Source organism: Hesperophylax consimilis, chromosome 30, assembly GCF_061612785.1.
Source record: "Hesperophylax consimilis isolate HC1 chromosome 30, BYU_Hcon_1.0, whole genome shotgun sequence".
NCBI lineage: Eukaryota > Metazoa > Arthropoda > Insecta > Trichoptera > Limnephilidae > Hesperophylax > Hesperophylax consimilis.
In genome coordinates, this window is record NC_142865.1 from 5,383,783 (window position 1) to 5,409,931 (window position 26,149).

General features: G+C 33.1%; 2 protein-coding genes across 3 annotated transcripts in view; both read right to left on the minus strand.

Annotated features, from left to right (window-relative positions):
* The window catches only part of LOC149409560 (lysosome-associated membrane glycoprotein 5), a 41,821-nt gene extending 28,224 nt beyond the window's left edge, over positions 1-13,597 (minus strand). The window contains exon 1 of the mRNA XM_089649546.1: positions 13,323-13,597. Coding sequence (XP_089505672.1) covers positions 13,323-13,377 — 55 coding nt within the window. The 5' untranslated portion in view covers positions 13,378-13,597. The remainder of the gene's footprint in view (positions 1-13,322) is intronic.
* Positions 13,598-18,193: 4,596 nt separating this feature from the next.
* The window catches only part of LOC149409561 (ribosomal protein S6 kinase alpha-5-like), a 157,292-nt gene continuing 149,336 nt past the window's right edge, over positions 18,194-26,149 (minus strand). For both annotated transcript variants that reach the window (XM_089649684.1, XM_089649683.1), the window contains one exon: positions 18,194-25,904. In XM_089649684.1, the coding sequence (XP_089505810.1) occupies positions 24,522-25,904 (1,383 nt within the window). In that variant the 3' untranslated portion in view covers positions 18,194-24,521. The remainder of the gene's footprint in view (positions 25,905-26,149) is intronic.

Consider the following 26,149-nt stretch of genomic DNA (forward strand, 5'->3'; position numbering starts at 1 on the left):
CAGGCAGGGACACTCTTGTGAGGTGTCACATAAAAAATAAAAAAAATTAAGCATTAAAATGAATCATCAACATAAAAAAGTTTTTTTTTCAACTATGAGGATTTGAAAAAAAAAGCGCAAGTTGCGCCATAATACGAAGTATGTAAAAAAATACAAATAAATAGTAGTATATCTGTGTGTAAGGATATAATGGCCAACCTTATGATTCCTCATTTTAATTAATTAAAATCCTGTTAAAAACGGGCCAGCAGGACAAAATGTTATTACTTTTAGAATATATCGGAACACGTGATAATGCACCTACGTTTTCCCTATGATGAAATGCGAAAATATAAAGATCTTTATGAACACGTGTTCTGACGTCGCGTTTATACATTTTATTTTTTTATTTGGGAAACAAACAGTTATACAAATATATTTTAATACATAGGCCAAGGTGAGATCCCTGGGGTACTCCTGAGGTTACGGGCACGAAACTAGAGCAAAACCCTTGAACAGTTACAGCTTGTGTACGATTGTAATATTAATATTATACATTCACTTTTCACTAAAATTTTGATACGAAATCTATCGATTCATTCGTTAAAGGTCTGCAATCTGGTTTTTGACAGGATTAGGGATAATTTGAAGAGATTTTTAATGAATGAGCTTTACTTTATATCAGAAAGTTTTCTTCGTGTCAATTTGGAAAAAGCGCCGTTTCGCTCAAAGCCGCCCTGATTATATAGACAGATTTTAACAAGCGACTCTCTGGGCTTTTTTGGAGTAAAAAATATACGTGACATTATCTTTCACATGTCGCTTGTGACAAAAAAAATAGTGCCAGAATGCTTGCACCACGTGATCTGAAATAAATGAAGTTTTTTCGTTTAGAGTTTTCAAATAAGAGGTGTTATTTTGAATAGCCCGCTATTTCGGTAGATGTTACTTTTGAAGCTGTCATTTTTTGACATTTGACAAGTAGAAACTACGCCATTAATAAAAATGGTACGATACACGCTTCAACAACGGGTCCTTGAAATGCGTGAAAATGATCCGGAATTCCATCGAAAAATCATATTGAGTGATGAGGCCCATTTCCACCTCGGTGGCTTCGTCAACTAGCAAAATTGTCGCATCTGGGGCTCGGAAAACCCAAGAATTATTGTTGAAAAACCTTTATATCCTCAACGTGTGACTGTTTGGTGCGGTTTATGGTCCGGCGGAGTCATTAAGGAATTTTTCGAAAATGTGGCTGGAGCAACAGTTACGGTGAATGGATTGCGCTATCGAGAGATGATTAATGATTTTTTTATGGCCGGATTTGGATGGTATTGGTCTGGACAAAGTTTACTTTCAACAAGACGGCGCTACGTGCCACACAAGTAACGAAACCATAGATCTTTTACGATTGAATATCAAAATAACACCTCTTATTGGAAAACCCTATATTTACATTTTTTAAACATTAATTAACACAGGAATGTCCGATTAAAGTCTGTCGGGCACGTCCTAATACACCCTGTATAAAATTACACACATTTCAATGGATTTTAATAATAGTGCTTGATCACGCGATGGAAACCTGTGGAACATTAAGTCCCTTGTTTCGGCAGTTTGAGTGTTTTAAAGGGGGCTAGACTTGTGAAAAAGCGGAAAATTCACTGACTTTCAGGAAAATTAATAATGATAATTAGACTCCCTTTGTATTGCAGCTGACACTGTTACTGTTGTGCACTCCTAACCAATAAAACACTGGCTTCGACAAAATACTTTGAACTTTGTTGTGGTATTTAACCCTTAAATGCATGATTTATTTATTTTTCTGGAAAAAAATATATTTTGTAGATATTTACATGCATATGCAAGGAAATATAAAGAATTTAATTTTTTTGTAATTTTTTAATGATATTTGATTTAAAAAAATTGTTGCAGGTTTACAACACCATGTATTTAATAAAAATTAATATGAATAATTTACGTATGAAAAAAAAATAAAAAACCTAAAAAAATTTCTCAACACTAATAAGTGTACCGGAAAAATACGAGTTATTACATATAAGTATTGTATTATTGTATCTACTTACCTAAGAAAATCAAAATAATAACAGCAAAACAAAACTGTAATTCTAACCTCCAACCAATTTTCGAGAATCTTCACTTTGTTAAAGAAAAAGTGACATTTGACATTCGCGAAAGAAAAAAAAAGGTGATGCCACTCGATAAAATATATTACCGTGAACTTGATAATTCTAAAACGGCATGCATTAAGTATACACCAAAGAGTTAAAGGTGATTTGAACGGTATGTTGCAGTTTTGCAACAGTATGCATTTAAGGGTTAATTATTACAAAAATCTGAAACAGTAAAATCAGAAAAAGATACGGTCACATCTAGGACTCGAACCCAGGACCCTTTCCTTGCCGGGGCACCGCTCTGCCAACTGAGCTAATGGGACCCTATCTATCGAAGCGTGTATCGTTCCATTTTAATAATGACGTAGTTTCTACTTGTCAAATGTAACAAAATGACAGCTTCAAAAGCAACATCTACCGAAATAGCGGGCTATTCAAAATAACACCTTTTATTAGAAAACCCTGTATAATGAAGAAATACAAAAATATTCTTAATTTTTTTATCATATTTTCCATCTAAATACGCGTTCTTCACAATATAAATAAGTCATAAGTGATTTCCCTATAATTAAATACAGTACTAGGATTTTTGAAAGTGAACAATTACGACATTTTACAAGGAATTTTACCACTCGCTTTTCCACATAAAAAAAATTAATATACATATTTGCAAGTGACGGAATGACAAGCTAGAATAATACACATTCCATGTGCCGATTAGGAACACAAGACAAAATGTAACATTCTTCTGTAATACATACACAACCAACTATCAGACACACTCACTAACCACCGGCCGGACGGCCGACATAGTCCGGTGGTAACGCATTGGACTGCCATTCCGAAGGTCGCGGGTTCGAACCCGGCGTGCGCAAATAAATTTTATTTGATTAATTTGTCTTATTTCACAATTAATTAATTAAAATAATATATAGTATATTTGCGGCACGTTCCAGAGTGGAAGATACTACCAGTATCGCCCTGGTGTGTAAGACCACCATTCAGAATTGAAACGTTGCTCCAAATGGCTTTAGCCGTGTTTAGTATTTTTATTATTTAGTTTCTGAATAGCCAGGTACTTCCCCACCTTCCTCTTTCCCTTCCCCACTTACATTCAGCCTCACAACATCCTCCAATTGGGGATGCCATAGTCTCACTGGCTCCAGACGGGAGCAGTTGGGACTCTCGTGAGGTTATTCACTATAAAAAAAAAATAAAAAAAACCAATAGGATGCATGATCTGGGCAACAAGTGGTACTATTGATATATTTCTTGACTCCATATAGAATTAAGCGTAATCTATTCCAGCACTTTGTTGAATCCTACAAATTAGAGTAGTATTGGTAATGTAGTTTTAGTGATTTGTTTTACATGTAGTATTGTTCTAGTTTCTATATTATTTGATGTTACTGTTACATTTTTTACTAATATTGTTTTATATTCAGTTTAACAGTTTACTGTTTTATCACGCTTTAAATTTTTGTGTATATTTTCGATAGCTCACTAGGTATATTCTGTTCTGAAAATCCATGTAAAAGCCCGTCTAGACGTAAAACCAAATAAATAAAGAAGCATTCCTTTATTAATCTTACACATTACGCTTACATCAGCCTTGCATTCTTTGCGAATCTCAACATTTCTCACACCGGCATACTTGGTTTTATCACATACACTAATATATTAGCGCGCTCCCTCTAATATTCTCATTTAAATTTCTCCCTTTTAAGCCCCCACTTACCCAATATCTACCGATTAATAACAAATTTCTCGCTAACTCTTTGATTATTTATTTATTTATTGGACAATTTGTATAGCGCCGTTTTTGTTAATTATCACCTCAGGGGCGCTTTACAGTTGATGCAGGTATTACAAAAATAAAGTGAAATAAGTTAAATAAAATGAACTACATGAACAGGTGATGAAGTACAGGAACGGGTGACACGAAGATAGAAGATAGAAGATGGAGACTCTGTGAAGAAACTGGACCAGCTGCTGCAGCGAGAGAGTCCACCGTGTCCACCAACAATGCCAGCACGAGATTCGTCATCCGTCCAAGTATGTGTCTGCTGCTAATAAAGAGCTGACACAATATCCTCACATAGATAACAGACCTTGGCAGCACCGCTGGGACGTTCGGCAATTCCATCATTCATCTCCATGTAATCTTGTTCCTGGTGATTGTGTTAGTGGTGCATTGTGCCCGCAATAAAAGGCGGCGGTCGGGATAATAAATTACCCTGGGCTTAACGAAACATTTCTTATGGCCTTCAGAGTTTACAAGAATTCCGTTGAAAACATCTGGCGTACCTACAGTTACCGATCTTCGTCGCAAGTTCTACTTCAGCTGAGCAGAATTTTCGATTATTCATTTTTAATCTCTACTCTAATCACATTACTATAAAGTTATGATTACTAATTGTTAAATTAATTTAAAATGGTGATTTTAAAAATAATTTCAAAGGGATGTTGCCTCATTTCCCTTGAAAATACTGAAAAAACAGCAAGCGAGGGGATTAGCATTACTAAAAAAATATATGTTATTTTTGAATATATGATAATATATATACATTTGTTATGACAAAACGTTAATTATATGAAATTCCCTCGATATAAAAAAAAATCGCAAAGTTATCTCCAAAAATTATTTAAAACACGTTTAGATCTGTTATTTAATATTTTATAAGCAAGAAAAAATTCACAGTGTATCTTTAAATGTAACTAAAGCATTTGTCGAGAGATTTTTGCTCTATTTCAAACGAGTGTTTTATTAAATATTTTCACCATTTTCGCTTAATTATTTTCGCTTTCTTTAATATTAGCGCGCTCCCTCTAACATTCGCATTTGCATATATCCCCCTTAAACCATATTTTTTTTTATTTTTGAACGCTTTCTAAAATCCAGTGAGTGAGCCATACTTTAAAAAGAAAACGTTGTTAGATTTTTATCACCTCAGGAATAATTAGATAAAAATAGAAATGTTACAGATATAAATGGCACTAGAAGTAATTTCAGAACAATCGACCTATTCCATCTTGGTTTTCATCCATATCGAATGGTTCATATGATTTACTACAATTTCTAAATATAACCCTATAACAGCCGTTACACTGTGCACATTTGGGTCAAATTAATAATTGAAATTCGATAGCGTTTACGTTAATTATGATGTAGAGAAGATTGCCTACTCTACCGATTTATTACTAGCTGACTTATACCTGGCGTTACTGGGGGTTATCCTTAGGAGATAGACATATACCATGGTAGACTTTTCTGTAGGCCTTTTTAAGATATACAATTCCGTAGTACATCATTTTGATGTATCTCATAAGCAGAGATGTGATTTATTTCAAATAAATCCATTTCAAATGGAAATGCAAAATGCAAAATGGGTATTTTCCATTTTGCATTTTAAATGCTTTTCTAAAAACCATTTTGCATTTTGCATTTTAAATGCTTTTTTGCAACATTCCTACTATCTCCTCTCATCTTTTTTTCATAAGCCCCAAATATCAGTCGGTCCTCAACCTCGCTATGAGAGATAATTTCTATTTGTCAAGTTGCTCCCTGGTAGGAGCCCTGGCAATTGAGTGATACATTACAAAATATACTGATTCAAATACTGAACATGGGGCCATGACGCTGTAATATTAAATGTTAGATAGCAGTTTCTATGTTTTTGCGTTGGCAACATTAATCCCGCGCAAATTTTTTGTGGTTTCATAATCTGTAGTCGTGGTGGTTTTGGATTTACTATCATGTAATATGTTTTTTCTACATTGATGTCCATTATTAAATGACAAAATTGTTTAAAAATTCTGTAATTATTCTAATTGTTTGACCTGAGAAACCATTTTGCATTTTCAATGCATTTTGAAAATAGGTATTTTGCATTTTGCATTTGAAATGCTTTTCTAAAAACCATTTTGCATTTTGCATTTTCAAATGGAAAAGTTTTGACCCATTTCCATTTTGCATTTCAAATGGAAATGGGTACCCATTTTGCACATCTCTGCTCATAAGGTTTAGCCAGCGTTAACAATGTAGTGCCCGAAAATATAATTTTTCGACTTGATTATAAAACATCGGCTTTTCTCTACTTTCTATGAATATAATATGCATGTGTCATATATGTAAACCTTCTGTTGCGTATCTTAGAAACACAGAGTGCACAAACAGACAGACGCGGACAGCCAATTTTTTTTAAATTTCTCTTGAATACTTGAAGTTTTTAAGTTCCTTAAAAAATATATGTATTTTTAGGAACTAGATAATGATAATGTCTATACATTTTTGAGGTCGTAGTAACCATACCCAACCTGTTACGGTGGCAGGGCCTGGATATGTATTGGTGGCTTACTCAGTCGAAGGCAGCTTTACCAGGAAGGACCTGTGAACTTTATTACGTAGTAATAAAGAACTACTAAACTTTTTCTCTGACCTTCCACACGGCATCGCCATAGATGACATAGGCCCTGAGGGAAATTATTTTTCGTGTGGGGGTAATTTATTTATTTAATATCAACGGTATAAATATACCATAAACAATGATAACATGTCACAGTTAAAATCGTAGAAATATTTAAAAAAAGAATTACAAATATATGTGGCATTTGATTGTGAAATGACCTTAGAGAGTAAGTAAGTAAGTAAACAAGAGATACAAGTACATAAGTTTCTATAGTGCAAATAAGGTAAATTAGATTAAATTAATATTGATTTAATGTAAGGTGAAAAAAAAATTGCATTTAGTACGGGAAGTCGTAGAAACGACCTGTTCTCATGTGACAAATGTCAACCATGTACATATGTTGGGCGCGCGTTTGTTGTGTTTCCCGACTATGCACCGATGCCGAAGGGATCAATGACGCAAGTTCCTCGGAGCATCTTCCATTGTAATACCGGTAGAACAAGGACAGCATAACTACCTGATGCCTGTGCTCTAAATATTGCAATCCACTTGTTAACATTTTTTTTTATTTTTTTTTTATTATTTATTGAGTTAGTTTATACATTTGAATATAAACTAATATAAACAAGATCATATTTCATTTTGTAATTTTACATATTTTTACAATAAATATAACATTTCTTTTTAAATACATTCATTCTTCCTTCATTCTTCCTTCATTCTTCAGACTTTCAGGCATTTCATCATACATTTTTAGTCCTTTGTACATTAGGCAGTTCTGTGATTTTGTTTTTTTTTCGTATGTGGCAATCTAATCCTATTTACATTTCTGGTTTCGTAATTATGAACATCTCTATTAAAAACAATTTCATCCTTAAAATATTTTGGCATTTGGTTGTTCATGATTTTATGTACAAAAATTAACACATTAAATAATAGTCTCTTTTTTATAGAAATCCAATTTAGCTGTTCTCTCATTTGATCTATGCTTGTGTATTTTCCTTTTCCTAGTATACATCTCATAGCTCTATTCTGTATAACATCTAGCTTGTTCAAGTTTCCTTCATTGGCCAAATACAACATAGTAGAGCAATAATCTAAATGTGGAGCAACTATAGTTTTATAAATCAGCCCTGTAGTGTTTCCATTTAGTTTATTTCTTAATCTTCTAAGAAAATTGACTTTTTTAGATACCTTCTTTAGCACATATTCAAAATTTGCTGCGAAAGTTAGTTTTGAATCTAGTATCACACCCAGGTACTTAATTTCATTTACTTTTTCAATTTTTTCGTCATTAATTGTCAATTTTAACTCTGTGTTATGCGTTTTGTTGCCTATTTCCATATATTTTGAACATAGGGTAATCTATCAAACAGACCGCCCGTTTCTCCACAGAGTCAAGGTTTTTTTCATGTATTTAGGGGCTCCAGATTAGAGGTGGCTGCCAAAATCAACAGCAGGGCGTACTTGCGATTAATATAGGATCAGCAGTTGTCTACTATCTGCAGTATCTGCGAGGCTAAGTTCTAAGAGGCTAACTTGACACTGGCTTCGACGGAGCCCCCGTGCCTGAGCTGGTCACTTAGAGTTACACCAAACATATTATTATCATTGGAAGGCATTTTGTGAAGATTGTTTCCGTTAAAGGGGACTATTTTGTCATTTATTTATTTTTATTTTTTTATAATATTCATTATATTTTATGCAAGGAAGCTTTTGACTGTCCAACTAGGAAAGTTTCCCCTTTTAGGATAGTCAAATTAACAGGTTTCAAATTATCCTAGAGGAATACAGGATTTAAGAATAGAGAAAATGAGTAAAAGTGAAGATACATAAAAATAATCAAAAAAGAAACATAAAAAGAATCAGTCCTGCCTAGATCCAACAACCATTTTGTCACTCTTGGACCGAAGAATGACAATTCCAGAGATGTGCTTTATTTCAAATAAATCCATTTCAAATGAAAATGTAAAATGCAAAATGGGCATTTTCCATTTTGCATTTTAAATGCTTTTCTAAAAACCATTTTGCATTTTGCATTTTAAATGCTTTTCTCAATGCATTTTCCATTTTAAATGCTTTTTTGCAATATTCTTCCTACTATCTCCACTCATCTTTTTTTTCATAAGCCCCAAATATCAGTCGGTCCTCAACCTCGCTATGAGAGATAATTTCCATTTGTCAAGTTGCTCCCTGGTAGGAGCCCTGGCAATTGAGTGATACCATTACAAAAAATACTGATTCAAATACTGAACATGGCGAACGAACATAAACTGAACATGAACGGGCCATGACGCTGTAATATTAAATGTTAGATAGCAGTTTCTATGTTATTACGTTGGCAACATTAGTCCCGCGCAAATTTTTTGTAGTTTCATAATCTGTAGTCGTGGTGTTTATGGATTTACCATCATGTAATATGTTTGTTTTACATTGATGTCCATTATTAAATGACAAAATTGTTTAAAAATTCTATAATTATTTTAGTTGTTTGACCTGAGAAACCATTTTGCATTTTCAATGCATTTTGAAAATAGGCATTTTGCATTTTGCATTCGAAATGCTTTTCTAAAACCCATTTTGCATTTTGCATTTTCAAATGGAAAAGTTTTGACCCATTTCCATTTTGCATTTCAAATGGTTTTGGGTACCCATTTTGCACATCTCTGGACAATTCACAGTTTCAGCCGAGAGGGGATTTTATTATATATTTTAGGAATGAGATATGAGAATAGTTTTTGATAAGCCGCTCTGTTGCTAGTTGGAACAAAAAGGTCACTTCTTCCCTTACTTCTGGTTTGATATTTGTGTTCGGCTGTTTTCATTTTGTTTTTATTTTTATGTACATGGTTTATTACTTTTTTTATATAACACTGTCGGACATCTAGTACATTAAATTCCTTGAAGAGAGCATCGCTCGAATATCTGAAAGGTTTCTTCCTTATAATAACACGTAAAATAGATTTCTGTGCCTTCAATAACGGGTTTAATGTTGTTCTTACTGTACCTCCCCACCCAATGTAATCGTAGGTTATGATTGAGTTACACAGCCCGTAGTATATGTTTTTTAAGTCTTTTTTTTTAATTTTTGATCCCTTTTAGACGTAATCAATGGATACAATTTTTTTTATACATATAGGTACATATATAATTATACAAAACATAAGACAGTAACAAAAAAATCCCACAAAGGCTGTGCGTGGGCATTATAAGTTATGTATTCAAAACAGTGGTGGTTACATTATCTATGGTTTAAATGAAAAAAAAAAACAAATATGAATAAAGAAAAAAATATATATAGTACATATAGTTAGATTAATATGATTTTACTGGAGTTTTTGCGTATTTAATAAAAACAGTTTAAAAGAAGTTAACTTTTTTTAAATGTAGATGGTAATGGCATATTTTAGGTATCATATTCGTAGTACAAATTATAGAAAAAATTCTCTCACTTCCAGATACTTTTTTAGCCAGCTTTTGACATTTATTTTATACGAGTTTAGGTTTTGGCACATCTTGATGGAACTCGGCAAGGAATTAAACAATTTTAGGCCAATATAGTTCATGTGTCTTTGGGATAGCCCACAGACATAAGAATATATAGACTAGAAATTAAAGGTGAGGGGTAAAATCAACTGTTGAAGAACTAAGGGGGTAAAGCTGACTGTGATTCGTCAATAAATCAATCTGACAGTATATAGGCATCTCGCATTATAATATCACCATTTAGTTCTTAAAAGTAAAATCTGCTTTTGAATGAATAGACATTTTTACATGGGAGCGGAAATTACTCGCCACGTTATGAACTAATTTGCGAAGTCCAAATTCGGCAAAGTAAATTTCTTCTATTTTCAGAGTCGTAGTTAGTTTCAGAGTATTTAGTTAAGACACTTTTACAAATGTTTCATAATTTACTTACCCCAGTAAACAACGATGAGCACACTTGAGAATCGGTACATTGTGATGTGATAGTATATGTTTCTAAAACTGATCCATATAATACGGTGTGAATAAGCATAAAATAAAGTAAAATAATGCTTACTTATGGAATGTAATACGACAATTGGGTTTATTCTCTTTTTCACATCTATTTTTACAAGTTTTTATATCACAAGCAACCATTTTGCCGTGTTATTTCGTAAAATGCCTCGACCATAGCTCGACGCTAGTTCGAACAAGAATGATGACGTCACATTCTCAAGATTCACGGGAAGCCATACGCGAGCCCAGCCGGCTCCAATGGAACCGGTATGGGGAGTGGGGAATAATACGCTTTTAATCACTCAGGGCAGGTCTACTAATATTTATATGTCTATGGGATAGCCTAGTTTTGCAGTGAGGCACTGTTTACACGCATATGTTGTGTGTCTGGCTAGAACGATTAGGATTTTTACAGAAATTATAATGACGAGTGTATACTGTTTATAAATTTAAGACATTGGACACAGTAGATCCGCCTTAGTTCCGTAATGTCAGTTTCCTGAAACAATTGATCTGTGGGATATGTTTTGGTCTTCTAGTGCAATATCTTAATGATAGACTTCTGAATAATTTCTAGAGGTTTCACATGGTTATTGTATGTATATAATATATCGTATTTGTGTTAATTTCCACTTCTCAATAAAACCCAAACAAACGGAATATTTTCGAACGTATCCGAATACTAAAAACTGTTTATTAAAGGTGATAAAATGTGCGTTAAAATTGTATTATTAGAAATAAACATATAAAGTTTTAAATGTTAAAATTTTGAACACTAACATAAAAAGTTTGAAAAATTGATGTTTTTTCGTCCACTGAACTAAAATAACTGATAACTGAAATATTATATAAACATTACTGCCACCTCGCTTTTTGTTGTTTTGTATAAAAATAATTAATTAAAAAATCACAATTTTTCATATTTTTTCTCAAATTGCGGTCGGAACCTTTGGTTTCATAGAAGTGTACATTTTAATTATTCTGTGGTTAACTTCTATTTTTGAATGTAGAAGGTTGGTATTTTTTTTCTAACACAATTTTTTATTTTTTTTTATTTAATATTTGTATGTTTTTTACAATAAATATACAATTATACATATTATACAGTGTTATCAAGGTAAATAATAATAGCTTTTCCTCACCATACAGAGAAGAGGCTCTTGTGTTTGGTGAGTGAATCCTAGCTCAATTATATGGAATCATGTAAGTAAGTAAATAATATATTTGCAAAACCAAAGGGATAAGTAAGAAATAGGCAAGATCTATCAATAATACAGTTTCAAGATTTGAAGGAAATAATAATAAGAGTAAGATATGGACTTTTATAATAGTTTTAGGTAATTTTTTAATTTTATTTTAAATTCCTGAATATCTTCAATATTTTTTTAGATATAATCAGAGATGTGCAAAATGGGTACCCAAAACCATTTGAAATGCAAAATGGAAATGGGTCAAAACTTTTCCATTTGAAAATGCAAAATGCAAAATGGTTTTTAGAAAAGCATTTCAAATGCAAAATGCAAAATACCTATTTTCAAAATGCATTGAAAATGCAAAATGGTTTCTCAGGTCAAACAATTAAAATAATTATAGAATTTTTAAACAATTTTGTCATTTAATAATGGACATCAATGTAGAACAAACATATTACATGATGGTAAATCCAAAAACACCACGACTACAACTATGAAATGTTGCCAACGTAAAAACATAGAAACTGCTATCTAACATTTAATATTACAGCGTCATGGCCCCATGTTCAGTATTTGAATCAGTATTTTTTGTAATGGTATCACTCAATTGCCAGGGCTTCTACCAGGGAGCAACAGCAACTTGACAAATGTAAATTATCTCTCATAGCGAGGTTGAGGACCGACTGATATTTGGGGCTTATGAAAAAAAGATAAGTGGAGATAGTAGGAAGAATGTTGCAAAAAAGCATTTAAAATGGAAAATGCATTGAGAAAAGCATTTAAAATGCAAAATGCAAAATGGTTTTTAGAAAAGCATTTAAAATGCAAAATGGAAAATACCCATTTTGCATTTTGCATTTCCATTTGAAATGGATTTATTTGAAATAAAGCACATCTCTGGATATAATGGAAGGATGTTATACCTAGATAGAGATAGGTATTTTGTGTGTGCTTTGTATTAAGTTTTGGGATTTTGATAGTTTTTTGATATCTTACTGATGAATTGAATTGTAAGTTATTTAACTGTATTTCTTTATAAATTTGTAGAATTGAATATTTTTTATATATATTGTCTATTGTGGGTACATTGAATATTGAAAAGAGAATCTCAGTAGAAAATTTGGATGGTTTTTTCAATATTACTTTAATTATCAGTCTTTGAACTATTTTAAGTGGATTTAATATATTGTTATAAGTTCCTACAATATACTTCATATTTCTATCTTTGACGGTAAGAGAGACAATGAGACATGAGCTGTTCCGAAAAGCGAACAATATTACTTTGTGGATAATGGCCATTTGTTCGAAAAACCGAACAAATTAGCTTAAGAAAATGAAGAAGAAAATAATTTTGTGTGGGTGGTAGCAAAGCTCAAAAATTTACGCCGGAACTTCCATTTTGACAATAAATTACTTAGTTATCCTTTTTAACACAATTTTTGGCAAAATAACATGTTCGTAATTAATATGTAATGAAAATTTATTTTTATAATGTTTTGAGTAGGTACTGACTTTATTAATAACAATGTTAGTTTCGTGAAAATGTGATGAAAATTTAATTTTAGACTGAAAACGTGATTTATAGAATTAAAATACATTTATTTATATTATAGACTTGAACTTACCAAAGAGAATCATCTTCGCGAGACACATAGCACTAAATCCTTTGGAAAAAAACATTTTTTGTAACCAGGGCGATAGCCTGAATGAAAATCTAAGCAAAAATTGACACAAACTACACTTTTAGGGAAGTTTTGTGTTATTTTGTTGTCTTATTATATACACATCTCCCTGGCAATTATGTGTCAGATATGGTTGAGTGTTTTTTCACTTTAATGTTCCGTTTAATGGATATGGTAAAATTCTAAAAATTCATTGACGTGCCGCGACACCCACAAGGAAAAACTACACGACAACTGAAAATTTCAACGCGTATCACGAATACGCCAAGCCTGCAAGCGAAAATGACCCATCAATACGTAATATTGCACCGAATCGTGATTAGAATCGTGTCGCGGCGCTACAGGCATGACGTGAGCGCGCTTCGAAGAAAAATCAACTCTAATGCTCGAGAAAAACTATAGCGAAATCGGTGAGAATCGCCTGCGCTGCTGCGTGTTTAAGTTCTGAACCGTTTTATCCCTTTGTTACGCCATATTGCAATTTCTGTTTTAAAAATCAATACTTTCGCACGCATTTCACTTTTTTACGCGCGTAAATTCAAATCTGACATTTCCATCTATCGGTATATTTTGCTAATACATCTAATTGATTGAGCATAGCGAATTCCTTTTTTAACTCGACCGTTTGGCATTTCATCTGCATGTAAATTTGTTTGTACATTCGTTTTCAGTTTTGAAAATCTGCTGCATCCACTTTATCATTAAAATAAGCATTACTTTGACTCTGTGGCTAACTTCTGCTTTCTTTGACTGATTTACCTACCGTGGTATATTTATGTACCTACCTGACTGACGAAAGTTTGAAAAAAGAATTGTCAATTGTGATGTTTCGTTGAACAAATTGTATAATTTCTTATTTCAAATAAAAAATAAAATGGTTTGTAATTAGGTAGGTAGGTATTTAAGTACTTACTTATAAATCTTATGATTTCAGAGGAAGTTTTGGTTTTGATTTATTAAATAAGAGAAAATTGGAAATAAACGATTTTGGACGCGAGGTCTTCTGTTTTCGAAAGTGCTTGACTATTCAGCTCTGGACACCAGGCAAGGCTAAAGTGAGTGGTTTATTTATGGCTAAAACAATTAAAGAAACTTTGTGTTTCCGAAAGGTGGTCTTTCACCAAAGTAATTAATACCTATATTAATTTATTTTTATTTTTCCGAATTTATGTCCGGGATCTTCCCCACAGTAAAAACTAAACCCTTCCACACACTTTTCCATAAATGATCATCTAGTCAATCCACATTATGCAAGTGCATTATATAAGCATAATATAGGGTTTTCCAATAAGAGGTGTTATTTTGAATAGCCCACTATTTCGGTAGATGTTACTTTTGAAGCTGTCATTTTTTAACATTTGACAAGTAGAAATTACGCTATTTATAAAAATGGAACGATACACGCTTCAACAACGCATTGAAATTATTAAAATTCACTTTAGTGAATCAAATGCAAATCATCTTGAATGATGAGGCCCATTTCCACCTCGGTGGCTTCGTCAACAAGCAAAATTGTCGCATCTGGGGCTCGGAAAACCCAAGAGTTATTGTTGAAAAGCCTCTCTATCTTCAACGTGCGACTGTTTGGTGCGGTTTATGGTCCGGCGGAGTCATTGTACCTTACTCTTTTCGAAAATGAGGCTGGAGCAACAGTTACGGTGAATGGATTGCGCTATCGAGAGATGATTAATGATTTTTTATTGCCGGAATTGGATGGTATTGATCTGGACAACGTTTACTTTCAACAAGACTGTGCTAGGTGCCACACTAGCAACGAAACCATTGATCTTTTACGATTGAATATCAAAATTACACCTCTTACCGTCTATATATATATATATATATATTAACCGTCTATATATATATACAGGGTGTCCGGAAACTCGTAGTACAAGCGGGAAACTGGTGAATCTACATCACATTTGGAGTCGATTTTGTAGTATATTTTTTTTTTATTTGAGCTTTCGTTATCGAGTAAATCGAGTTTGAAGTTGATTTTTTTTTTTTTTTTTTTTAATTTTTTTTAATCAAATTCTTATAAATTATTACTGAAGATCAAAGTACCCAACTAATTAAAACTATTTGAAAGTAAAACAAATGAAGAAACTCGGATTTGAAGCATTATTTTGAAATCACCCTTCATTTAACCCGGTGTAATCATAAAATATTTCTGCTCTGCAGGGTTAAAACATCTGTTATTCAACCCTAAACACCAGAAAAATTTTTAACCCTAAAATAGCCGAAAAATATTTTTTTTTGGTTTTTTTTGAAAATGCTCAAATCAAAAAACTTTATGTTTTTTTGGGTTCACCGTGTATATATATATATACACGGTGTCCGGAAACTCGTAGTACAAGCGGGAAACTGGAGAATCTACACCACATGGGGAACCCAAAAAAACATAAAGTTTTTTGATTTGAGCATTTTCAAAAAAAAAAAAAAAAAAACCAAAAAAAAATATTTTTCGGCTATTTTAGGGTTAAAGTTTTTTCTGGTGTTTAGGGTTGAATAACAGATGTTTTAACCCTGCAGAGCAGAAATATTTTATGGTTACACCGGGTTAAATGAAGGGTGATTTCAAAATAATGCTTCAAATCCGAGTTTCTTCATTTGTTTTACTTTCAAATAGTTTTAATTAGTTGGGTACTTTGATCTTCAGTAATAATTTATAAGATTTGATTAAAAAAAAAAAAAAAAAAAATCAACTTCAAACTCGATTTACTCGATAACGAAAGCTCAAATAAAAAAAAAATACTACAAAATCGACTCCAAATGTGATGTAGATTCACCAGTTTCCCGCTTGTACTACGAGTTTCCGGACACCCTGTATATATATATAAACCTTCCGAAATAAATTCTCTAAATGATAGTAAAAACCATATCAAAATCCGTTGCGTAGTTTAGAAGAACTAAGCGCACAAACAGACCGACGCGGATAGCGACTTTTATTTTAGTGTTAGCTGACGTGTACCCGGCGTTGCTCAGGGATAAATTCTTTGGGGTAATGTTTTAAGGTTGTCGGGCCTTTTTAAGATATACAATTCCGTAGTACATTATTTTGATGTATCGCAAAAGGTTTAGACAGCGTTAGAAATGTAAGTATTTTTTTTACGACTTGATTACAAAACATCGACTTTTCTCTACTTTCTATAAATGCAATATGCATGTTTATATACATAAATCTTCCGGGAGAAATTCTCTAAATGATACTGAAAATCCTATCAAAATCCGTTACGTAGTTTAGGAGAATTAAGCGCACAAGCAGGCAGCCAAGGATATCGACAGACAAAGTTAAGAGATAGGTCTATAGTTTGTAACGTCATGTTTGTCGCCCTTTTATAAATGGGAGTTATTACGGCAGATTTCCACTTATGAGGAAGCGTTCCTTCACTTAATGATTTTTGAAAATTGCTGTGACTGGAATAGTGATATATTTACTACAGTTACTTATGAAGATACTAGGCAAACTATCTAAACCTGGTCCTTTGTTAATGTCAATGGATGAAAGATATTTGTAGGTGATGTCTTCATTGATTTTAATTGAGGTTATGGCTATATTATTCAGCGGATCAGGTTTACGAACATCAGGTGCCAAATTTGGCGTATGATCAGTGAAGACGGTAGAGAAATAGTCATTTTTATGTATTGGTTTTGTGTCAATCCACTAGTGATGGGGCATAGCTATTAAAATCATGAGTCACGGTACCTGCTCAATATTTTCATATTAGACTCAATTGAACGACGGCTTAATTAAACGGGTGCCGAGAACTCAGAGCGTATGAGCAGTAAGCATGCTGTACTGGCCCGATACGGCTCCCAGCTCCCCAGCGTATGAATGATCGTACGGCTTTTGGTACTGGTACTCGGCCTCACACCATAAGAAAATACGATTCAAGATAGTTAGTACGCACGGGCGGCCTTAAAACAAACAGCGCCTAGGTATGTGAACATTTGTTTATTTATTTAATATCAACGGTATAAATATACCATAAACAATAAATCAAATAGGTACAATGACATCAGAAAGTATAAAATGATCAGAAACTCTATAATGGTATTAAAGTAAGAGATGCAGGTACACACAACTTCTAAGTAGACTTTCTAGGTTTAATTAATAGTTATTGAAAATATATGATATTATAGCCTTCTATTACTAACTTCATGTAATTTAGGTATAAGTGAGTATTTTCAATGCTCAACCCTGGTATTGATACATTTAAACATTATTTTGGAACGAGTAGCTCGCGCAAGTACATGAAATTCATTGAGGTTAGGTAAATTAAGTATGGATGATTTGTAATTACGTTTAGCGCCGTTTGTGAAACATAATCTCAAGGCGGGCTACTCCAGTTGCGCTCGCATAGGGCCGACTCTGCTAGTAAAAGTAGATACAGTCCAACTCCACATGTAGTTCACGTCTCTGAGTATGGTAATCTGGTAGCATTATTATCTTAATGACCGTACAGTTTAGGATTGTTGTAAACAGAAGTGGCGCCCTCTGTTATTTTCAAAAAGAACCGTTAAAGTTTCCACACCGCGGCAGCGCGTTTTTATCTGCTAGTAACAATTAATACTTGTAGTTGATAATTTTAATGGTGCTAGTTTAAAAAAATATAATACCTTTCTTTAGAAAAGTTTACCTACCATTATAAATATTTTTTGATGTGAATATCACAAAAGAGGCCCAAATGCTCCCAACTATCCGAAGCCAGTAGATTATGACATCCCCAATTGGGGAATACTGAGGCTGAAGAGAGTGGAAAACGAAAGGAGATGGGGAGAGGAAGGTTGTAAATAACCTGGCTATTCAGATCTCGTCAGCAAACAGGATGGATAAGGCCATTTGAGAATATCTGTAGGATAAACGAAGGAATAAAACAATGGTGTTACCAGGATAAAATGGAATAAATCCACATTGGACATTTATTTCATATTCCCTGTCAGAGAATCAAGAGAAATACTACAACAAAAATTAATAACATCTCCTTGAAAATAGTTTAAAAACAAACAAACTACAATATAATTAATAAACAATAATAGTTCTTAACCCATAAACAAACAATCCTTAAGCTACTTTAAACAAATAACTATTATTCATTATTACTTAAAAACTTAGAACAATAATAATATATTATATTTTCCATAATATAATAAAAACCATTTTTATATTTTTTGGCATTTTTACACATTTTCTTTTGCTAAATATCATTCACTGTTTTTTAATAAATCTATAAATGTTACATACGGGTTACATAAATATTTTCTTTTGATATACATCCTTACGCTAGCTAAACTATTGGAAATTAAATAAGATATCTTTTTTTTCTGATAAGGACTTGAGCGCTCTAAATTATATTGTTACAGGGCAACACAAAATTCCATTTGAGATTTCTCGTAAGTTCGTGAAAATGCCTCTAGGTCTCTTATGCAGGTAATAAATACAAGACTGCTAAGTCATTTTGCACCTCCCACCAGCATTATAGTGCTGATTGTAAGCTGCAATTGCAAATATTTTGTCGTGCAGTAAAGATATGAGCGAAAAAGACCGAAAGGATCAAATGAATTGATTCCGTACAGTGACCAATATGAATCAATTCGGATGTCTTGATTCAAACGAATTGATTCAGTTCAGTTACAAATATGAATGAATATGACTCTTTCAATAGTAATGACAATAAAAAAGTCATATTAATATGAAATTCCACCGTGAATAAAAGGTTTCAAAATTATACAGAAATATGAATCAATTTGAATCGAATACTATATTATTTTCACATCTTAACAGTGAAATTTGATGAATTCAAATTTTGCTTGGTAGTTGAGAAACAAATTTAATTGATTCAACGAAATGCAAATCAAATTGAATTAATTCACTTAACAAGGTGAATCAAATCAAAATAATTCACTTAACAAGGTGATTCAAATCAAAATAATTCACTTAACAAGGTGGATCAAATCAAAATAATTCACTTAACAAGCTGAATCAAATCAAATTAATTTGCTTGATGTGTTGAATCGCACAGAATCAATTCACCTGCGTGTTGCGGTAAATTGAGGTGAGGCTAGATTTAGTGACTCCAATATAATTATTTCACTTAACGTGAACCACACAGAAATAATTCACTTGCGTGATGAATTATTGATCTACTGAATGAAACCGAATTCATTCAATAATGTGACGACGTGGCATACAATCGAAAACTACTTAATTATTTTGCCATATTATCAAATCATATATCACATCAATCGACCAGTGTAATAAAATAAGCTATTCAATCTGTATTTTTTTTTTGTTCTAATTCTACATTCAGTGGTCATACCGAGTATGAGATAAGGCGTTTGATACATTTTTGAATGTATTTTTTTTTAATTGGCCCTTTTTATATTATTTTTGAAAAAAAATATTAGCAGTTTAAATATAAAATTTCTTAAAAATTATGTATCAGTTTTTTTTCATGAAATTTTTTTTTTCACAAAAATTTTAAATTTGAAAATGATTTCTTCTGTGTGACACTATAACAAGTATTCATTCAATTTAAAAAATGTATGAAAACACTTTGTTGGGAGAAAATCCTAGCTAATGAGTCTTGAAGAATTGTTCAGTTGCAGCATCAACAAGAGACGGCACGAGAGAGCGAGAAAGACTCTAAAAGAGTTTCACCGTTTGTCCAATGTCTCTTCTTCGTCACGGTCTGTTGACTAATATTACGCCATCTCACTACATGGTGTTAAAAGGGCATTACATTTATTGCAGCCACAAAGCCGTCAAAACAAAATAAAAAATCAATAGCAAGGATTTTTAAATTTTCATCTAGGGTTTTTCAATACAAAAATAATAACAAAATATTCATTACAAACCAAATTTTTTATTACAAACTTCAAACTTGGCATAATAATATTATTAATAATTACTATGTTTGATATATTTCTGTGGTTAAACATTATTTAACCTGAACAACAATTTAACCACTTCAGTTAACATTTTAACCGCAAAACGTTAATTACAAATAACTCTACCAAAGCTTCAACCTCGGGTTCAAATCGGATGGTTCTAACTTCATATAACTCAGTTCCAAAACTTGAAAAACTTCATTTTATCTTCAATCTAAGGCCACATTCGCTTAAATCACACTTTCAATAACTTATAACAAACATTCTCCCGCTGCATTATTTATGAAAACAATGTTTATAACAATATAATATATATTGTAACTCTTCACAAAACAACTTGAAATTTTATTTACAAATTTGATCAGAATCAAATCGCGACTATAATAGCAATAGGATATACATATAAATATGCTTATATAATTAAAAGGTTTCTATTTAAAAAACCTGCTGCGGTGGGTCTTTTGGGAAAAGCAAGGACCGAACCTGGGTTTTGAAGACCCGTATTGTAGGAGGGAGGAAACACTGAGGCCATCAAATCATTTCACAGCCAAGCTGCTAAACAAAAGAACGAGTCGTAAAAGCAACACGTTCTCACGTGACAAAACTTGTCAACCGTGAACAAATGTTAGGCATGCATTTGGCATCTTTCACGACTAAACACTTTTTATTTCACAAGTGGAATATAACAAGTTTCAAGTTTCAACGCATCTTTTGAGTACTGCGCTAGAGTAAAAAAAAATGCGCTGCAATACCTTTAACATATTATACAATCGTATACTTTCGCTATGTCAAAGTATAACGTACCATTTGAACAAACATAAATAATTAAAAATATACCCTATTGCCATCAGAGTATCGAGATACCAAACATAAACTGAGGCTTAGCTTAGAGATTAAATAACTAACTTTGACTCCGCGGTCCAGTGCAGCAAACACTAGACTCAGAGTCAGGAGGTTGTTGGTTTTAATCCTGCCTCAGCGCAAAAACATTTATGCATAACTAAAGATATTTTCTAGAATTACGGAAGAAGTCAAGAATTTGATGGATACATCCAAAAGTTCATTTTAACAAAATTCAACATATTAATCAATCGATAAGTATGTCTGCATGTAATTACTAGATTTTTTTACAAATAATTCCGTTTCTCCCAAATTGCGTTTCATCATATAAAAACCATAATCAATTTTTTTTACAAAAAGTTACATTAAATAAATTATTTATTTCAACAAAAACATGGGTAACTTGTCCAAAATTCAACAAAAAAAAAGGCAAATCTATTTTTTAAACTATGCAAAAAAATTAATGGACGCATTCACATTTTGTCAGAAAAACCAAAAAAAAATTTTAGTGGCACCAATTTTTTTTTTTTAATTAATATAAATCAAATATGTATGTATGGTTTTTTTAATAGCATCATTTAAACTTAATTTACAAAAAGTCCTATGATAATTTGAAATATACCTTCACGCTAAATTGGCTCATTCAAAAATGTTTTAAATGTATTTCATTGGAAGGTAATTTGACACAACACACTGTATGCGAAGTTGCATTTTTTATCCTTTTCCTGCTAAATATTTGGTGCTGGATCTATAAAAAAATATGTGTTGATAAAGATTTTTTTTACATAAATACATATTATAATTGGAATCAACAGAAACAATTGTTTTGCCAAATATACAGGAGTGAAAAGAACAAATGAATTAAATTAAATGATTCAGTGACAAATATGAATCGATTCGGAATTTAATGCTTGACAGACATACAAGAAAAAAATTGTCTTTTAGAATAGATACGAGCAAAAAATACCAATGAATCAAATGAATCGATTCAATTTAGTGACAAATATGAATCGATTCAGAATTCGATCTTTGACAAAGTTAAAATTTATCTTGCAGAATAGATACAAGCAAAAAAGACCAACGAATCAAATGAATCGATTCAGTTCAATTAAACATATGATTCAATTGGGATTTTGATGCCTGACAGACAATACATACTTTAAAACCATCAATTATAAGTTTAAATGCAGGACCATATTTATCAAAGTGAGTGACGATAGCTTATCTCAGATAGATAAGGGCATCAGAATAAGAAGGTTAAGTGCTATTTTATATGATTATTTCAAGAAAATAATGATATTAGGAGTTTATTTACAATTTTAGTCCTTCAGAATAATTAAATTAAATTACCTAATTTAAATATCCAACAGCAGATGCGCAACGGCCTGACGGTGATGATAAATAGAAATCACAAATAATTAAATTTATGCACCTTCAAACAAACTATTAAAACTACAAATTTTTCAAACAATAATACAGGTAGGTACTAAGAAAAAATAAATATTTAAGTGCACTTTTTGGTTTTTTTTTTTTAAGTTTTAATTTATCATCTGAACAACATTTACTTTTTTATCATTACTATGCACAAATCCATCAGAAAATAATTCAGAGTAAAAAATCAAAAATTTAATAATACGGTTTTTTCGGTACACGATTGTTATACAAACGCGAAATATAATCGAAAATAAACAATTTTTTTGAGAGGCTACATCAACACGGTTACAATTGCACTATAATCGCCAATCTTAATCTCACCTTACCTAACCACGCAGAAAGAGCGTATACAGTCGCGTAAAACTTACGCAGATTTAATTTTCAATGTATTTTACGCCTGTATAACTGTCATGTATTTGGTTTTTTTTTTAAATAGTGCTACATTATTACACCAAGTTGATAAAAAGATTTTTTGGATTAGTTTTCAAATGATCTGACACATTTTAAAAAATTGTTATTATTTTGTAAAGTTTCTTTTTAATCCAGCAGTGCCGAATGTAGAATTAAAATATAAGTACAATATAATAAAGAAAACGTAAGTGTAAAAAAAAAAATAAAAATAAATATTATAATACATAATCGTACATAAACATTCATTACTTTAAACCATCTGTATTAACTCTCATCAAGTTTGGTTTAAATTCACTTTATAGTTCGCTCCGACGATAGCCAACCTTCGATAGGGGACGAAGAAGAAGACTTGATTTATATATTATAAAAGTAGGTAGGTTGTAGTATATCTCATCAATAAATTATATAATATAGTGTTCGTCACGTTGAGATATTATGTTTTTGTTTACGCGTAGAAACGTGCGCTAAAAGCGACGACAAAAGTCTTGTTAACAATTAAATCACTCAAATATAATTAAATAATAACTCGCAGTAAAATAGGTTATAGCGATCTTCAAGGCGCCGTGACAGTGTCAATTGTCAAGCCAAGCCAAGTGTCGCTTATGCCAAGTGTAACTTAAGTCAAGTGTCGCTTATGCCAAGTGTAACTTAAGTCAAGTGTCACTTATACCAAATGTCGCTTAAGCCAAGTGTCACTTCAGCCAAGTCACTTTATCTCAGTGTCACTTAAGGCAAGTTTCACATCAACCAATTGTGAAACTTAAGTCAAGTGTCACTTAGGTCAAGTGTCACTTTAGCGAAGTGTCACTTTAACTCAATGTCATTTCAACCAATTGTCACGTTGGCCAAGTGTTACTTTAGCCAAGTGTCACTTTAGCCAAGTGTCACAATAACCAAGCGTCATTTTATCCAAGCGTTACTTTAGCCAAGTGTCACTTTAGCCAAGTGTCACTTTAGCCAAGTATCACAATAGCCAAGTGTCACTTTAGACAAGCGTCACAATAACCAAGCGTCACTTTATCCAAGCGTTACTTTAGCCAAGTGTCACTTAGGTCAAGTGTCACTTTAGCGAAGTGTCACTTTAACTCAATGTCATTTCAACCAATTTTCACGTTGGCCAAGTGTTACTTTAGCCAAGTGTCACTTTAGCCAAGTGTCACAATAACCAAGCGTCATTTTATCCAAACGTTACTTTAGCCAAGTGTCACTTTAGCCAAGTGTCACTTTAGCCAAGTATCACAATAGCCAAGTGTCACTTTAGACAAGCGTCACAATAACCAAGCGTCACTTTATCCAAGCGTTACTTTAGCCAAGTGTCACTTTAGCCAAGTATCACAATAGCCAAGTGTCACTTTAGACAAGCGTCACTATAGACAAGTGTCACTTTAGACAAGTGTCACTTTAGACAAGGGTAATTTTAGATATGTTTCACTGTGGCCGAATGTTACATTAGACAAGCGTCACTTAAGCTGTACGTAATGCAAGCAGAGACCAAAGGATCAGGGTAAATTGTCACTATAACCAAATTATAACGCTTGTAATATGAACTCACTAATAGAACTTCATTCACTTGCCGGAGTTGTTAAGCTTGCTGCGATTTCTCGTCAAGATCTTGACCGGCGCCACTTTGACTCTTTCCACTTTGACTCTTTCCACTTTGACTCTTTCCACTTTGACTTTTTCCACTTTGATTTTGACCGCTTTGCTCTTGGCGGACTTGGACTCTTTCTTCACCTTGGTCGCTTTGGCGCCGCTCTTCTTCTTGCGCTTGTACTTCTTGCGTTTGCTCAGTTTCCTACTGGTGATCACTTTGGTGAAGGTCTTGACGCTGGCCGATCGTTTCCGGAAGCTTTGGCTCTTGGGAAAGTCCATAAAGTTGAGGAGATTGCGGATCTCGCGTTCAAGCGTGGCCTGCCTCTTGAAGTCATGTGTCTTGTGTGTGACGACGTCGAGAGACGTTGCTTGTTCAACATTGGAGCTACTACTCGAACAAGGCACAAGATCCATCGATAGCATTGAAATATCCATAACTGATGCATTCGGACATGAAAATAACTTCATAAAACTACGCGTAACTCTACCAGAAGTCGGCGGGACAAATTTTTTCTTTACACGTTTTTCTTTTGGTACATCATCACTGATTTGTTTAGGTTTCTTAGCTTTCTTAGATCTTTTCGATTGTTTGGTCGCTTTCCTTTTACCTTTATTGCTTTTGGTAGAGCTTCTCAAACACCGCTCTTCTGACAGAATTTTTTCTATGATTGTACGCTTCGCTTCGCGCTTCTTTTTCTTTTCTTCGGCCTTTCGCTTCTTTTCGGCTTTCTTTTCTTTGGCTAATTTGTCGAATTCATTCAGTTCTTTCCTGACCCTTCCCGACCTATTCGGTGTATGTTTGACAGCGTTTGTAGTGCTTCTGGTAGACCTCTTTGACAGTCCTTCAACTTTGATGTAGATGTTGAGCTTGCGTTTCTTTTTCGGTGGTGATTTAACAACCAAACTTTCTTCTTCCTCGAAGGATGGCTCTTGCATTTTTTCCCGTTTAATGCGCTCGACGATCATGAAATCATCGAGGGGGCGTTTTCTTCTTGTGTAAGTGTTGGTGACATCTTTGGCAAATGTGGACTCGACATCAACGACCAATCTAGTGTTTTCGACAGTTGTGTCGTTTTGCATGACACTAGGTTCACTATCTTTATCTGCGTAGAGTGTAGGCGTATCGCGGTCCATGATGTCATCTTCCGCTGGAGGTGGCTGACCGAGGGTGTAAGACATAACCTCAATGTCTTCGTCACTGAGGCGGGGTTCAGCAGGCTCCAGCGAGTGGTGTGGGGGCGTCGGGGCCTCGACGGGGGTGTTGGGTTTGCCGACCGAGTCTGGAACGACGGCGGAAGAACTCTCGTTAGCAGATTTTTGCCGTCTGCGCTGGGCGAGCTTGGCATTAACAACCTCCTGAAAAAGATTTTTGGTATTAATAAGGTACACAGCAAAAGTTGAAAACTCACTATCAGAACTAATTGAAAGCAATCTGGGAGTTACTCAAGGATCCGTATTTATATTTTAAACAAATATTAGTAATTCAACATCAAGTCTAGAAATTGAGGACTGAGAGAATTGAGAGGGGTACAAGTTCTTGATGAAAGATATTATTAATATTGTAACACTGTAGCTGTTTGGCGCACGGCAACCATTAGCAA